Genomic DNA, 15,905 nt, shown 5'->3' with positions numbered 1-15,905 from the left:
ATGCATATATATATATATATATATATGCATTAAGTAAAATGAATAATTTATATTTTGTGATTAGTAACATAACTTTTTGTACAAAAAATATGATACACTGCAAATTCAGAGATAGCCTTAAGTGGATTAGAATTTATTCTTTCTCATTTTGACTATTTTAAAATGGGTAAAATTAGATTTTTTTTAAAAATGGATTAGTTATTGCAAAGTACAGGTGATCCTGAATTTAAAAAAATCCCATTTGCAGCACAGACATACCTAGAGGTACTCATTTGTGCTTGATCCTCAGTTTCCGTTTTTCAAAATATTTTATTAACTGAAGTATTATTTGAGCTCAAGATGACCTCATTAACTACAAACTACAGGGATGAGCCTCTTTCTGTAGCATTAAACACAATCACTGAGGGATGCAAGGGAACACACAAATTCATCTTAATCCATCTTCTGAAAAACCTTTTCTGTATTTTTGAAATCTGTAAAGAAATCTACTCTGCGTGTTGTCCTTAGGAGAGTGAGGTGGTTTACTGTGGCCGTATGTCCCTGGTGGCTGACCTGCTGCAGGGACTCTTCAAGGAGGCTTACTCCCTCCAGAAGGGTCTGCTGGAGCTGCTGGACAGGGTTTCGCTGGACAGCAGTGCCCCAGAGGAAGAGGTCTTTGACATTGTAGCAAGTATGTGTGTGTGTGTGTGTGTGTGTGTGTGTGCATGCATCTGTTGGTTTTCCACAGATTCACCCTTTGTTATTAAGCCCTTCTCTTGCTGTACCTGTAGACCATCAATGCAAGTTATTTTTCATCTTCCTCAGTGATTCACAACGTGCTGGATATCTGCTCTATTATCTCCAACCTGGACATAGCGCTGCATGCAAACACATGGAAGTTCCTCATCAAGTCAGTACAGCAGACACGCATGTTGACACACTACTGTCACTGGATGAATCCCTTTGTTGTAAGAGTTGAATGAATACTTCTGTTCAGACAGAGTCTGAAGTACCAGTCATTGGTGGAGGAACATCTACATCACGGTGACATCAGCAACAGCCTGTGTGACAACATGTTGGTCTCCTTCAACAACTGTGTGGAGCTGGCTGAACAGATCAAACATGCTGGTCTGCAGGTAGGAAAGCTGGGATTGATAGAAAAAGAAAATAAAAAATAATAATTATTAGACTTGTTCGAGATGAACTCCGCCTCGCCTGTAAAGTGGATGAGAGCAGAACAAATGTACTGCGGTCAAGTCGTACAGTTTTCAGCCGCCTTCAAAGAATAAACAAGAAGTCACAGAAATAGTTGCATCCTATAGATCCGATCCGTAGCTGCTTGTAGTTGGCAGACCTCGTTCTGATTTATTCATATGTTTGTTTATGTGGAAATGTGTGTATCTGCGTTGTATGCTCTCCTTTGTTCTTTTTGTCTGCCTGTGAAACACTTTGCTGCTTGCTTTGATATGTGTGTTGTATAAATAAACTTTATTATTATCAATCACACGAGATATGTTTTTAGATTAAACCTTTATTGCACAACATGAGACAACAATAGAGCGTTAAATATTACAATTACACATACAAAAATTAGGGATTTCTACAAAACGTGGTGTTTGTTGTTAAGTCTAAGAGCCAATCAGCTCTTTGAACTGGCGACAGCCAGGCGTTTCCCATCATGCATTGGGGTCATGCAGTCGGTGGAGTGCAACTGCAGCGCCTGGCTCTAAAAACTGCGACCGCCTCGATCCCGTGAGGTTATCGTTGACCACGTGTGCATCACGACAGAGCAAGTCTGACACAAATCTAACCGGCATGCACTGTGTGGTGGTGGTTGATTCTGCACAGCACTGGCTCATCTCAAACAAGCTTATTAGTAGGTTTTAGCTGCTTTTTACAGATTCAGGACTATTGAATGAGTATTTCTTAAGTTTGTTTCCTTTAATATTTTGTCACGTTTTTGAATTAATGCTCTTTTGTCTTTTTTAAAGGAAGCTACACAAAGCCCAGAATACAAGCTGTTCCAGAAAACTGCAAAGATGTGTCGTTTTTTTGCCAACACTTTGGTTCATTACATAAAGGTACAACAAGTTAGAGCTGCTTGACTTCCTCTTGACTCTATAAAAAACATTATGCCATCTTTATGTCTGTTACCTTTTTAATTCTCTACTTCACAATACAAAGCAGCTGATCTTGCATCCCATCGTTCCTTATCCTTTGAACAGGAATTCAAGTTTTTTCTGACAAAGTATTGTAACTGCTATCACCAGCTCTACCTCCAGATCATCAGGTATGTGTGGTGTTAAGTAGCAGATACAGACAACAACTTGTCCTTTTGAGTTAACAACTCTTGAGTAAAGCTGAAACGTACGCTCTGTCTTTCAGTAACTTCCCTCCCAGCTTGTGTGCTCCAACACTGCCCTCGGCTCTGTCCGTGGAGCTGAATGCGGCGGCTCTAGTTCCCATGGATGCCCTCTTGCTCCAGCTGTTGCCTTTAAGGCCCTTCGCCGAATTTGTCCTCCAGAATGACCTGCGTGAGTTTAATGCTTGTCGTCAGCGTGATCTTTTCCCAGATACCGCGGCGCTGTTGATAGAAGCTTCTCTGTTTCCCTTTGCAGTGGAGACTTTGTTTTATACACTTCTCAGTGATGAGCTGGAACCATTTCCTCATTCTAATGACATAAAGTATACAATCTGTACTAGTAATGTCAACTATTTGGCTAATTTTAAAATAAAGGATGTATTACATGTTCGTTGTAATTGTAACAGGAAATAATAGAGTTCTTCTGATGGTGGACATAAAACAAATGATGGCTTTGGAACTGTACTGTCAATTCTGAAAACTTAACAAAATAGTTACATGTTTTAGTTTTAATTTGTGTGTGTGTGTGTGTGTGTGTGTGTGTGTGTGTGTGTGTGTGTATATATACATATTTATATATGTTTTTGTCTGGGAGGAACAACTTTAGTTCTGTGAGACAATGGTGCCTCTTTCAATAATTGTTTTGTCTTAACGTTTATTTACTGTTGGAGTGACAATGTAACACCGTTCCAACACATTAACGGTAGTGTTCACTTTCCCTTTAAAGACACAAATTGCTCAAGAAAGCCACACTCGAAGTGAAACATTTGACATTTTTTGACATTTGACAAACATCTCATTCCCGGTGTTAGCATACCACTCACTCAAAACTCATCAACATTGGTATTTAGCAGTAATACATCATTCACACTTTTCCTTTTACGATATGTTGAATTAGATCAGCATCTGCGCTGATTCACTAATATAATGTATCGTATGCAGTTGGACACAGGACATGCATTGACATACCCATGCCTTCAGGACACATGCTGACTCTAATATGTTACTTCCAAAACGTCATATCCACTGAGGACTGACTTCTCTGACAATTACATCATTGGCAAAATGTTGACTGTATGTTGTTACTCAAAAGAAAGTGGCCGCCATGTTTCTAGCTGCTGACTGACACTTGTTTGTCTGCAGGGTTAGCTGCTGACCACGAGCTTCCTCACTGTTTGCTGCTGCTGAGCGTCCTGGGTCAGCTCCCCTCCCAACCAGAGGAGGTGCTGCAGCTCTGGTACACTGGCAGCCAGTTCTCAGAGGAAACTCCCAGGTAATGAATAGTGTTGATGATGTTGTCATCAACCTGAATTTCTTTAACATTTGGTGCTTTACTACAGGGACAAGCAGTTCAATTTAGAACTGGTTTTCAGGCTGGTAACCAACTATAACCTTGTTATACCTTTTGGTTATTGATGGATAATTTATTTTTTTTAATCTATAGTGCTAATTTTAGTTTTCTTATTTTACAGTAAATTCGGAGTAAATCATTTCAGCATCCAACATAACTGATTAAATCCGATTTTTAATCATATTTTATTCCAAATAAGTATTATAATAATTATGTAACACAAGGACCAGCTGTGTAAATAAATTGATAACAATAAATACACCAATATTTTACACTGCACAATGGTATATAATATTAATTATCATGGTATTCAACCTTTGCTTTATAGATATATGTACAAACTGTTTGCTTTTTGAGACTGATATCACTAGTGATTTAGGACTTTAAGGACTTTCAGAGTTAAATATTGAATAAGAATTTAAAGATTATATTAAAATGTATGCATCTTTTAGCAGTCTTGAAAGAGATTTTACGATTCAATTCTGTATTTAAACTAATGTTATGTAAATATATCTCTTCTTTTTTCCATCCCCTCTGTCTCCAGGCTTCCTCTCCACCAGGCGTTGTTCACTAGTTTCAGGCGGTGCTACACTGAGCGTCGGGTACCGGTGCTATTGCCAGGCGTGATGATGAAGGGACAGGCCCAGGTCCCGGTCACTCTACACAACCACATGTGTGTGCAACTCTGTGCCAGCGTGGCTGCTCTTCCCCCAGTGTACTTCCCCGTGCTGGTGAGGTCGACACACATAACATATTGTATCATAAGCAGCATCAGCAGAAGTGAACACTGTTTTGTTATGAATGTTCCACTGCGTATGTTTTTGCATTTGGCCCTTTATTAAGTAGAAAGTGAGTCAAGGAGTGATGAACTAAATCTGAAACCAGAAGTTGTTTTTTTATCTGAAGGCATCTTATGTCCTGCCATTGTGTTTAATCCTTAAACCTCTGAAGAGAGTTTGGATTGGCAAACAGTCTTTGCAAATAATCAAGAATATTTGATAGAAGCAGGATTTGTTTAGTTTCGGGTGTGGCGCTGTTGCAGTCTGGGTCGACCTTCTCACAGCAGCGTTACGAGGACACTTGCCAAGATGTGTCTGCAATCAACTTGTCCAGATTCTCTCTGGGACCTGACCTCTAACCCATCTGTAGATGGGTGCTCGCCATGAGTTTGTCTTTATAGCTGTGAGGTCCTTTTCCTAATGATAACTGAGGCTTTCTTAGTGGAGGATGTTTTAAGTAGAGCCCTACCGATATGTTGGAAGGTATTATTGGCCAATGTTAGATTATTAGAGATACTGTATGTCCATACTGGCAAATATGCATTAACATTCATAGGCTGCTTTTCATCATTATTTGATTAATTGCCATTTTAAAAAAATATTAATGTATTGTTCAAGTATAAAATAAACTGGCAAATAATAACCCAGTTTGAGGGTTCCTAGTCTGGAATGTTTTTCATTTTAAAAATGAATATTGGCCATTTAAATTTTTTTTTAGCCACATGAAAAATGAAGTATAAGTTAGCCTCTGTTTTTAGGTGGTTTATTTATTTTGGATAGTCATTCATATTCTGGCCATAAGTTGTGTTTTGGTGCAGGATTTCCCGTCATTCATTGCAAGTTATTCTTTCACTTTCGTCGTTCTCTCTTTCTGTTCACTTTGGTGATATTTTGTTTTTTCAGACTCCCGCATTTTCCTCCGTTTACTCACGCCTGACTCACGCCTGTCCGCCTTTAACCTCTGACCGCTCGCTGTCCTTTATCTGTTTCCCAGGAGCGTTGTTTGGTCGATACGGTTCTGCAGCCTGATACTCAGACAGCTCTACTGGCAACAGATGTGTGGTGCTTTACAGCACGGTGAGTGGGTGTTCACATATATCATTGGTATTAAAAAAAGGTGTAAACTCTCCAGCTATATTTTGATTGGGGGATACTTCTCTGTACACTGTGTCATGCTACATTATTTATAACAAAGCATACATTTGAGGTATCTTCAGAGTTATTGTTGTTACGGTTTCACCAAAGTCTTGTTGTCAGCAGTTTTTACCCATATTTCTCTGTACAATATTGAATCCACTGCTGATTGTATCTCTGCTTACAGGTATGGAACAGCAGAACTATGTCTACATCATGTCCTCCTCGTTGCTCAGCTGGTGGGTAGAGACCAGTACACAGAACACTTGAGAGAGTCTATTTTGTGTTGTTTTATTTGGATCAGAAAGAAAGGGAGTTCACAGCAAATTGCACTTTACAACCCATTTTCAGACATGAATTATGTAGATGCTGAGTAGACCTTGAAATTGCAGGATTTCTGAAATCTAGGCTCTTGATGTTTCTCCATGTCTGTGACCTTTTCCTGAGCACTTTCTAAAATAACTCTAGATCCCCTTAATCTCCTCTCTGGAGGGTTATGCGTTAGAATGGGGTCCTGTGGCCCCCCGACAGAGGGGACAGTTGTTGTTGTTGTCCTCGGGGACACCTTTTAATAACCTGTTGCATCATTACGTCATCAGATTAAAGTGGATCTCACTCATTTCCATCAGTTCGTCTCTCTTCTGCCTTGATGCCCTTGTGATTTTACTCCCCCTGAGTCTTCACACTGACACTCATCCTGTTCCTCACCTCTTCTCTTCTCTCTCTCTCTCTTCTCCCCCAGGTGAAATCCTGCACCACTGAGTGTTACCAGTCGGCCCACCTGGGCCTGCTGCTCAAACGCATGGTGTTCCTCATGACGCCGGACCACCAGGTTAGAAATGCTGGGAACTCACAAATGACTCGAGTGTCAACTTAAATCTAAAGTGACATTAAAAATCAATAAAGTAAGGCGATGGGCCACCAGAGCAGCTTCAGTGCTCCTGTGACTGGATTGATGAACACCATTGATTCATCTGAATGATTTTGTTCTTCCAGATGGAGCTGGTAGCGCACTTCCCACCATCTGAGGTGGAAAACCTTCCAGTGTGGCGACGTGTCCTTCTCAGAGCTCTTTCACAGGGTGCACGTCACCGCGTAGAGGCCGACATCATCGACCTTACTCAAGGAGCGCTGACCGACTGGCAGAACGGAGGCTACAAACTAGGACAAGTGGACAAAGTGGTGAGGACGACCTCAGATTAACCAGTCGGTGCTTGTTGTGAATGTCACGATAGCGGACTGTTGTTTTTGCCTCCTCCTACCATGAATAAGCAGTGCGTTAATGTCTGCTTTGTGCTCAAGTGAAGACAACATAACTGTGCAAAGACACACTCATGTAAACTCTGCATGGATTTTATTTCCAATTGCGAGATGAGGTTAAATGGTGTTTGTGTACATTTCTGCCCCTGAAGACAAGGAAAATGTTGTGACTGATATTGAATTACATGGTGAGGAAATGAGCAGTACCAACATCAAGGGCAAGGCTGCGGCATTGTTTCTGTCCTTGTGCACTGCAGAGAGTGGATCAATGACAAATGACCACAACAAGTGATATTAATAGTAAGATAAGCGTGTTCCCACGGCTGAGAACAGATGGCACAGATTGCTGTTACACGGTTTACAAGGTTTTAAGTCATGACAGCATAATAGAACACTTATTGCAACAAATCATACTTTTAAGTCTGATTGTGTTTTTCTCCTCAGCTTTTAAGATGCGTCACTCTGCGAGCATGGAGGGTTTGACAGAAGAATACAATACATCCCATGTTGGGCTCAGATGTGGAGTAGTGAACTTTAGACCATAAAGGATTCATGTTCGGGGGGAAAAAGTGATACTTTGTTAGCCTCGTTGGTTTTAGAATATGACACTTTGTGGAATATTCTGTCCTTTCATCCAACTTCAATAATCTTCTTCAGGGTGTTCCAGTGTCGCTCTGTTTTACAGTCATATTGCCCAGCTGCTATCAGTCAAATTCATGCCAGAATGATTAAATCCAGCTGAGAAAATAATGCAAGGAAGCAGGGTGGGGTAATTTGAAATGGTAAACATGCACAAGTGTTGGATTCTACACAGTTCCCTCTGTCTCCAGAACATGGTGCTGTTCCCCCTCCTAGCGGTGGTTCGGGTGCAGTCATCTCCTGAGGAGCAGTGTGTGTTGTCTGCAATGAGGATAATCACACAGCTCTGGTTACGAATGTGTCCAGACCAGGTGAGAGACACACACACACACACACACACACACACACTCACACACAGGCGTAGTGTGAATGCCTGACTGTTGTCCCTGTAACCTGTCATACTCCAGGTGCAGACCCACCCTGTGCTCCAGTGTACTCTGCAGCTGCTTCTGTCAATATCGGCCATTTTGGTGAAAAACATCGAACCACAGGTCATTTGTCAGGTATGTTGTTAGTTATCACAGTTCACATTAAGTAGATGAAGAATGGAGAACACATCTGTTGACTGTTGTGCGTGTGTGTCCCAGGCTCTGTTGTGTGTGGATAATGTGGTGTCTCAGAAGTGTGCAGATCAGCTGCTGCTGGCTGCTCTGGAGTTCCTCTCCTCCCTGGGGAAGATCTTTGTTCCGTCTGACAGCCAGGTAATCAGACCAGACTATTTCATGGGGATCTTACCTTTCAAGTTCATTTGTTGTCATATTTTCTCTTTCACACCAACTTGTTTCGTCCCACAGAATGAAATTCTGCCGAGGCTGAGTAGCCTGTTTGCTGTCCTGCTGGCGGACCGAGCCTGGCTGCTTCAACAGCACGCCCTGGAGGCGTTTTCTCAGTTTGCAGAGGTAGGGCAGCAACTCAATAGGTGTAATATTAAATATGGTTTATGCCTTGTCATAAAGTTATTGTGTCCTTTTGTGATTCAAGATTACAAACCATGAAGAGGTTATTTCTCAAAGTTTGAGTGTAGAAGGTACCAAGACGAGGGTGGTGAACTATCTCAGCAAGGTAAGATGCCGACATATCGCAATGGAGATCGACTTTAGATAAAATAAATGAGTGTAAATCAGTATGTCCTGTTGTAGACTGTTAATGCTCAAGAAGATGTGGAGTCGAGGCTGCAGAGGCTCAAGCTGGAGACGGCAGTTATTGAACAACACAATGAGAGGCTGGAAATGAACACAGGAAATGCTCCCAACACACTGTCTGTTGAAGCTGTTGCAGATTCAGAGGTGAGTGGCGTCACGAAGTCAAATCAAAACTTCATTCACAGGCTTCCTGAAAATGCAGGACTCCGCATGGTGTTGCTTCGCAATTATACTGTCCAAGTCACTCTGAGTGGCAGCTAGCCCATACAACACTACCTCCTAGTGTACACGACACACTATACTATAACGTTTTATGACATATCATATTTTTAGGATTTTTTTTTATACTTTTCTGTTTTACATTTTTGATGACAATTCTTATAACATGCTCTACTGTGACTTCTTCAAAAATATTATGAAAGTCCATTTTTAGTATGTCATACAAATTGTACATATATATGTATGTGTATATGTATGTATATATGTGTGTGGTAAAAAAGTCACTAGTACAGTGTCATTAAAAGCCATAGTTTAGTATGTCTTAAAAATGTAATTTAAAGTGTTATTGTATAGTATGCTATAAAATCATTATAAATGTCATAAAGAAGTCATTGTAAATGTAATTTCACAGTATGCCAAATAATTAGAAATGTCATAGTACAGTATGTAATACAAGTCATACAAAATGTCATAAAGCTATTAACACATGTCATAGATTGTAAGCAATTAAAAATGTGATTGCATTTCATTATAATAGCTCGGTCCAAACCTCCCTCAGCAATAACAAGAGCACTGGAAATAGTTCATTTATTCAGCAAAATATTTCTCAGTGAAGTATTACATAATGTAATTTGTACAAGCAAGATTTCTGCCTCATCTGTAAAAGGAAATCACATTGTGAGAGTGAGAATGTAACATGAACCCTGTAATTACTCCCTCAGCCGTCCCCAAAGAGATCTCGGCAGGAGACCAGTGCAGAGGACGAGTACAGCCGCTACATCCAGACGGCTGCGAGTGCTTTGAAAGCCCTTCAGGCTCTCACCGAAGGCACCGCCAATGTTCCAGCACCACCTCCACAATGGCTGGAGCCCAGACTACAGGAGCTCCAGACCCTCATAGCCCACATCAGTACAGCCAGACGCACAACCTAACCTATATTAAGAGGCCTGTGAGGTCCGTACATCCCTTTACTGCTGCTGAAAAGTCACTCTTCACTTTTTAAACCTTTCCATGGTCTGCTTTGATTGATATTGTTTATTAAACTTGTTTGTATTTAGCACTAAGTCAAACAGGAGTCTTCACTGACTTTGTTATCGAAATTGTGCCGTACAAAGTTCCTGTATTGAGACCCATACTGGCCGGAGACTTGTTTTATAAAAGTCCAAGTACAGTACTTGCCATCAGTAGCAATTGCAATCACTTAACACAATAGATCTAATAAATGTCTCATAAAAAACAAGGTCATATTTTATACAATAAAATCTTTACTTCACCAGCAACCAAAGCTAATAAATTACGTAATTTCACATTCATTCAAAGTGCAACCCCTCTGTAATTTAAACCCAACGCAATTTCGGCAAGTTATGTCTCGCTTAAAAGTATATCTTAAGTTTCCATGCCAGGAGTGAAGTTGGCACGTTTATAAAAAGAATGGAGAAACCGATATTAACACGACGTTCACCTCAGATTATCTTTCATCTTGAGGTGGCTCGGACCAGTTGGCAAACAATTTAAAAATGGCTTCATTTGTCCGAGTCCATCTGCTGATAAACTTTAAATCCTAATCCTTCCAGTTCTAACACAAGTTATCTTAACAAAATAATGTTGAGGAACCATCATCGTTCTTACTGCATCATGCTATCAAATGAAAACTGGAGCAACGTTCATCTTAACAACTGAATGTCTCAGTGGTCAAGTTATGTTGCTCCAGACGGATCGAACGTCATCACCAGGAACCAGACTCATCCTCCCAGTTCAGGTCGTCTCCATCACCCCAGCCATCTGCTTCAGACTTTGAGAGAAAATAAAACAGGACAATCATCACCGAGAGAGTTTCTCTCATGCAAAAGGACTCATTTAAATATATAAAGCGGACTACAAACTTGTATTTTCTGTTACAAGAATCAGCTTTTTTTGGGGGCTCATGAGTCACTAGACATGGTTTTAATCTTGTGTTTGTCCTTTGGGCCAAAAGTTAAAATTAAAAAAAACTCATGAACATGCACCCTTTGATAAGAGAGGCTGCAGGCAGACACTGCTTCGTATTGAGGGATCACAAGTCTACATTTTTGCAGCTCTGCTGAAAATAAATGTTTTGCTTTGAGTGAAGAAAAATGTCTGTATGAAAACACCACACACACTCACCTCAGTCAGGTTGTCGACTGCAAACTTGGCGGTGAGCGTTACAGTATCGATGGAGGAGTCGACCTGCAGAGAGTTCGTGTTTCCTGAAGAGGCTGCAGATAGTCCAGCCTCACTCGCACTGCTCTCGTCCAGCAGCAGAGCTGGAGAGGACAGTTTGATGTCCGGCACCATGTCTGCAAACAAATCCAGTTCTGGGTCCGGCTTTTCCCTTCTCTTCACCTTAATGGTGAACTCCTCCCCCAGACCTCCTCTGCCACCATTCTTTCGTGGCGCTTTGGGTTTGGGTCTGGGGTTCAATGGGTTGTGTGACTCTCCCTCTTCTTGAGCCCAGCCATGGTCCAATGAGGACGCGGTCTTGCTCTGTGTGGATTGATGCAGTGCTGGGGTCAATCTGAGGGGTTTGGAGGAACCCAGTCTCGTTGCTTCAGGAGCATGATCAACAGGTGTAGTAGCGCCCCCTCTGGGTGATGCGAGTATAACTGGGTGTGATAAAATAGCCGTAGGCGAAAGATCCGAGGCAGCTGCAGTGTCCTCAATGTCGTCCCACGGCTCCTCTTCCATGTTCGGGTGCGGCAGTCCGCTGCCGACTGGATCTTCTCTCTCCGAGGCCTGAATGTGGATCTGGACCGACTGCCCATCTCTGTTCTCGCTCTCTTCAGGGTCGCTCCAGTCCGGCCAGTCTTCCACTGGACCTTCTCGTCTGTCTGTCTGCTCTGGGCTGTAAGACAGCGGCTCCATCTCACTGTCCTGACGATAGCCATTTAAAGGTAGAGACGTCGGCCTGCTGACATCTGAAACATGTAAAATTAAATATATATAAATAAATAACGAGACAGACTGCGATTCAGACAAACGAACATGAAACTGTGAATACATTTTTTTAAATTACTGGTATGGGAAGGGGTCATACCTGATTTTATTGGCAGCGGGTAACTTCGTGGAGTCTCCTTACTACCTGCTAAGCTGCCCATGTGACCCAGGACCAGACCGTCAGTCGCTGGTGGTCTGGGGAACAAATTCAAGACTTTTGAAGGTTGGGCCACATGAGGGTGGGAGCCTCCAACTATGTGGACAGGTGAAGCTAAAGAATAGAGGTAAGATTAGTATTGAGCCAAAGTACAGTATGTGATAAAAAAATAGTTACTAAAAATGTCATAAATCAAATCATATAGTATGTGACAAACGTTTTTTTTTTTTTAAATGCAAAGTATAATAGTATGTCATTAAAATGCATTAAAAAGTCATAGTATGTTATATCATAAAATGTGATTAATGCCAACCGTTACATCCTGACTGTCTATCTGCCCTGTTGTGTGCATTAAAACTTTATTGGTATACGTTATTGTCATGATTACGTCAGTGTTGCTTACTTTCGGGGGTGACGTCTGTGGACCGTGTGAAGTTGGGTGTAGTGCGTTTGAAGACCTTGGACCTCTCTCCACCGACCACCACCTGAGCCCCCAGCAAGGGTACCAGCACCGCCAGACTCTGCAGAGTCATGGCCACCAGAGAGTCACTGGTGTCCCTCATTCCCAACAAAACCTGCAGCCAGGAACAAAACAAAGTAACTCAGACAGGAATCGCATAAAAGACATTTATGTCCATCCTCAAATGTATCCCGCTCTTACTATCTAACCCTTTAGCAGAAAGTCAAACTATTTCTTTAGTCTGGTAACTTGTCAGCACTCCACCTGAGGTAGGATGTGGTTTTTGAGCTCGTCTTGGGAGAAGAACTCGGTGTAGATGTGCATGTGACCCAGCAAAACGATCCGGATGTGTTCCTCTTTCACCTTAAAGAGCTTCAGAAGCTGAGGAATCACGTGTTTACGGTACAGAGACACAGACAGCAGGCACGCTTCATCGTTACCACCACCACTGGAATCTGCACACACGGACAGAAAGATAGAAGAGAGACGATGAGCAACAACCTGGTGCAGTTTCACTATTAAGCACGACAGCTACAGAATGCTTCTTTCTCTTTGGCAGGGAATTAAAAAGATGATCTGGAGTAGTTATTATTAACAGAAAGTTTAATAAAATGCCAGTCTACCCTTCTTTGGCCTTAGAAGATGAGGCAGGAAGCTTTTGACTGCCATGGGTTCTGCAAACACAAGAGAGTTGAGGAGTTTGGGGACAAGGCGTGAAGCTATCAGCTCTTCAGGGAGACTCTGGACCCGGTCCAGAAGAAACCTACACAACAAACACAGAATAGGGTACAATTAAATTATACATTATTTAATTGAGGGAATGTATACGAAACACCATTTTAACTTCTTACAAGTGCACAAAAACAATAACATTCTGAGTGTAATACATCTAACTTAAAGTCAAAGTGTGGACAAACAATATGACACCTATGTGATACTGTTTTACATGAACACACTGCACTGATTAAAAAAACGTGTGTTAAAGAAGACATTATTCTCACTTAAAGAATTCATTCTTTTCTTCTTCCATCTTCAAAGTCAGGCTCTTCAGAAAATCCCTCACTTCCAGAAAGTCATTCCTATTCAAAGAAACATATGTATTGTGTTTGAAAACACATAATTTCCCACCAAGTACTGATGACAGTAAAAGCAAACAAAAGCCCGCTAACCTGAAAAAGTCATGAGTCAGCAGGGAGCTGAGTGGGGGTCGAGACAAGGGGTCAGAGTTCAGCAGGCCCGCCTGCAGGGTCTTCGTCAGACTGTCGGACAGCTCCTGTGTCACTGAAACAGAGGAAAGAGTGGGAGGAAGAAGTGTGTGAGAAGCTACCCGAGTGTTCTGTTAAACCGACACACACTAAGGTTAATTAAAGTCATGAGTGAACACGGCTGCAGACATTACTCTACTCACCACAGCTGCTCAGGAGAGAGATGAGCGTCTCCACCATCATTCCAAAAGAGTAACAGTCCCGAGAGTGAGCAGTGTTATCCGGAAACATTTTAAAGCCCTCGACCTGTCGATGACACGTTTCATGAGAACATAAAGGGGGAGGTCTTTCATTTTCATAACACAACCTTTAATCTGCTCACCTGCTCTTCTGGAGGAACGCAGCTGGCTTCTCTCACATTCTGAATGCTTGCGAGAAACTGGAGGAGTTGAAGAAAATGAAAAATCAAAACATAAAACTGATATGCAAAGTCAGTTTCTTTTCATTTTTGGAAGAACAAACTACACACAGATGTCATCTCGGATACATTCTACCCGTTATTCAGTCTCGTACCTCAGGCGTGGCTTCAGAGAACTTGCAGACAGTATCCATCCCTCCCAGTTTCCAATGACCATCGTCACTGACAAATACAGATGAAATGCAGACGTTGTTGTGGCTTGATTTGCCCTGGTGGTTAAGGAATACAATTTAGGAACTTATCCATGCCTACCACTGTGAAACATGAAATGCCAACAGCACCTCAGTGGTTACTTTTCACAATGATGCCTCATTTAAATGTATTCTCAGGGACAATAAACATTGATTGATCGAGCCAGTGTTAAGCCAAAAGGCGAATTTTCAATTGTTGTCCTAAAGTTGACCATTAAAACAACAAATTAAACAACATATACAGTTGGAACAGGAGAAGGCAAGACATGCTGTTAAAAGCTGAACAAGTAAGGAAGCATCCTGTAAATCAGGGCATTTATTCTCTCATCCATTAGGACCATTTTCTCAGAGGCTGTTATTTTTGCTCACCCTCTCGTGCAGGAACACGAGCGCCTGCAGGATGTCGTAGATTCCCGCGCAGATCTCCTCCGGGGAGAGGCTGTCCAGCAGCAGCTCCAGGGGCTGCACGCGCTCCGTCACCAGGTGGATGCCGCCGTCCTGCACCGAGCAGGACAGGAAGCGCAGCAGACACGGGTGCCTCAAAGTCTTCAGGTGCTGCAGGAAAACGAAAAGTACTTCTTTATTTCCTACGTACACGTTCCTTACAGTGAATGTCATGCAGCTGAAGGAAGAATCTGATTATGCAGCCTGAGTGCCAAAACCACTAATTAGCAATTTAGTACACAATGCTGTCAATAGAGAGCATGAAGATATCCTTTGGTAAGTATTATGATGTCATGATTATGATGCTAGCGAATTTGGTGGTAGGTCTCGTGGGAAAGTAGGAAGACTGCACAGATGATGCTGCAGTCCAATTATCCAACATTTGCCTCTGAGAACTACGTCACTTGTATGTAGAAAACACTAAACAAGTACTCCTACGCTAACGTTACTATTACTACTAACGTTACAGCTGTTATGCAGCCACGGCGGGTTTGTATCAAAAAGGCTTCAGTATGACTTACCTGAGCAGCTTTGTTGACTTTGTCTTCATTGCCACGCTTGTGAACAAACACGGATGCCGGCTTTCCATCCTGGAGCATCGCCGAGTGCATGGTGAGTCCGGAGGGCAGGGTCAGGAGCGGCTCCTCCAGCGTACAGCTCCGCACCGCGCTGCTCTCCGCACCCATGGTCCGCGCTTATTCCTGCTAGTGTGTGTGGGGGGAGACAGAGGGACGCGAGTCAAAAGTGATGTGTGGCAATGCGATGTGGTCAGTCGGTAAGCAGGCAGCCATAAACGCAGAGGACACACTTTACCTGTCTCACTGTAGTGGATGCACCGCTTGCTGTGTGACAACTTAGCTAACGTTGTGTTGTTAGCTAGCTAACCTTGGCGCTACGTTAGCCAGCTCGTCATTACTATGCGTGTCAGTTGCCCTTCCGCCTTCATACAATCGCGCCAATGGCGGCGTGGTTAATCCCGTGCTTTTTCGATTTGAATAAACCTGCTAGATATAAACACGTAAGATATATTGCTGTCCACTTCTGGACTAATCAACGACGCTAACGTGGAGCGAAAGCTGCCCAGTAAACACGGACTCTTCCGGTAAAGGACGGAACCACCGAGCAGGGGACACTGTTAGTTCAGAGAATG

The 15,905-nt window shown here is 42.3% G+C and overlaps 2 protein-coding genes across 5 annotated transcripts in view; one reads left to right on the top strand and one right to left on the bottom strand.

The window, feature by feature from the left end:
* Nucleotides 1–9,929, top strand: part of firrm (fignl1 interacting regulator of recombination and mitosis) — a 12,145-nt gene extending 2,216 nt beyond the window's left edge. For 2 of the 3 annotated variants that reach the window (XM_031864107.1, XM_031864106.1), the window contains 18 exons: nucleotides 508–670; nucleotides 805–889; nucleotides 977–1,115; nucleotides 1,971–2,060; nucleotides 2,205–2,269; nucleotides 2,365–2,513; nucleotides 3,485–3,614; nucleotides 4,237–4,423; nucleotides 5,466–5,548; nucleotides 5,793–5,844; nucleotides 6,348–6,437; nucleotides 6,602–6,787; nucleotides 7,696–7,815; nucleotides 7,912–8,007; nucleotides 8,092–8,403; nucleotides 8,486–8,566; nucleotides 8,644–8,790; nucleotides 9,588–9,929. In XM_031864107.1, the coding sequence (XP_031719967.1) occupies nucleotides 508–670; nucleotides 805–889; nucleotides 977–1,115; nucleotides 1,971–2,060; nucleotides 2,205–2,269; nucleotides 2,365–2,513; nucleotides 3,485–3,614; nucleotides 4,237–4,423; nucleotides 5,466–5,548; nucleotides 5,793–5,844; nucleotides 6,348–6,437; nucleotides 6,602–6,787; nucleotides 7,696–7,815; nucleotides 7,912–8,007; nucleotides 8,092–8,403; nucleotides 8,486–8,566; nucleotides 8,644–8,790; nucleotides 9,588–9,797 (2,385 nt within the window). In that variant the 3' untranslated portion in view covers nucleotides 9,798–9,929. The remainder of the gene's footprint in view (nucleotides 1–507; nucleotides 671–804; nucleotides 890–976; nucleotides 1,116–1,970; nucleotides 2,061–2,204; nucleotides 2,270–2,364; nucleotides 2,514–3,484; nucleotides 3,615–4,236; nucleotides 4,424–5,465; nucleotides 5,549–5,792; nucleotides 5,845–6,347; nucleotides 6,438–6,601; nucleotides 6,788–7,695; nucleotides 7,816–7,911; nucleotides 8,008–8,091; nucleotides 8,404–8,485; nucleotides 8,567–8,643; nucleotides 8,791–9,587) is intronic. The other variant, XM_031864109.1, reaches the window with a different exon arrangement.
* scyl3 (SCY1-like, kinase-like 3) lies at nucleotides 9,440–15,851 on the bottom strand. Of its 2 annotated transcripts, none has more exons than XM_031864111.1 (14): nucleotides 15,569–15,851; nucleotides 15,277–15,459; nucleotides 14,681–14,866; nucleotides 14,216–14,329; nucleotides 14,025–14,081; nucleotides 13,846–13,948; nucleotides 13,607–13,718; nucleotides 13,439–13,516; nucleotides 13,061–13,200; nucleotides 12,702–12,892; nucleotides 12,381–12,552; nucleotides 11,921–12,091; nucleotides 11,011–11,801; nucleotides 9,440–10,657 (listed from the first exon to the last, which is right to left on the bottom strand). In XM_031864111.1, exons 2-14 carry the CDS (start codon nucleotides 15,439–15,441, stop codon nucleotides 10,592–10,594), a joined length of 2,346 nt encoding a protein of 781 aa, XP_031719971.1. In that variant the 5' UTR covers nucleotides 15,442–15,459; nucleotides 15,569–15,851; the 3' UTR covers nucleotides 9,440–10,591. The 2 variants fall into 2 exon arrangements, with proteins under 2 accessions (XP_031719971.1, XP_031719970.1); XM_031864110.1 differs by having other exon boundaries at nucleotides 15,277–15,456.
* Nucleotides 15,852–15,905: the final 54 nt, after the last annotated feature.

This window comes from Anarrhichthys ocellatus, unplaced genomic scaffold (assembly GCF_004355925.1).
Source record: "Anarrhichthys ocellatus isolate YVR2014 unplaced genomic scaffold, GSC_Weel_1.0 scaffold30, whole genome shotgun sequence".
Classification (NCBI taxonomy): Eukaryota; Metazoa; Chordata; class Actinopteri; order Perciformes; family Anarhichadidae; genus Anarrhichthys; species Anarrhichthys ocellatus.
Note: the sequence above shows the minus strand (reverse complement) of the source record. Positions and strands in the feature narration are given on the sequence as shown.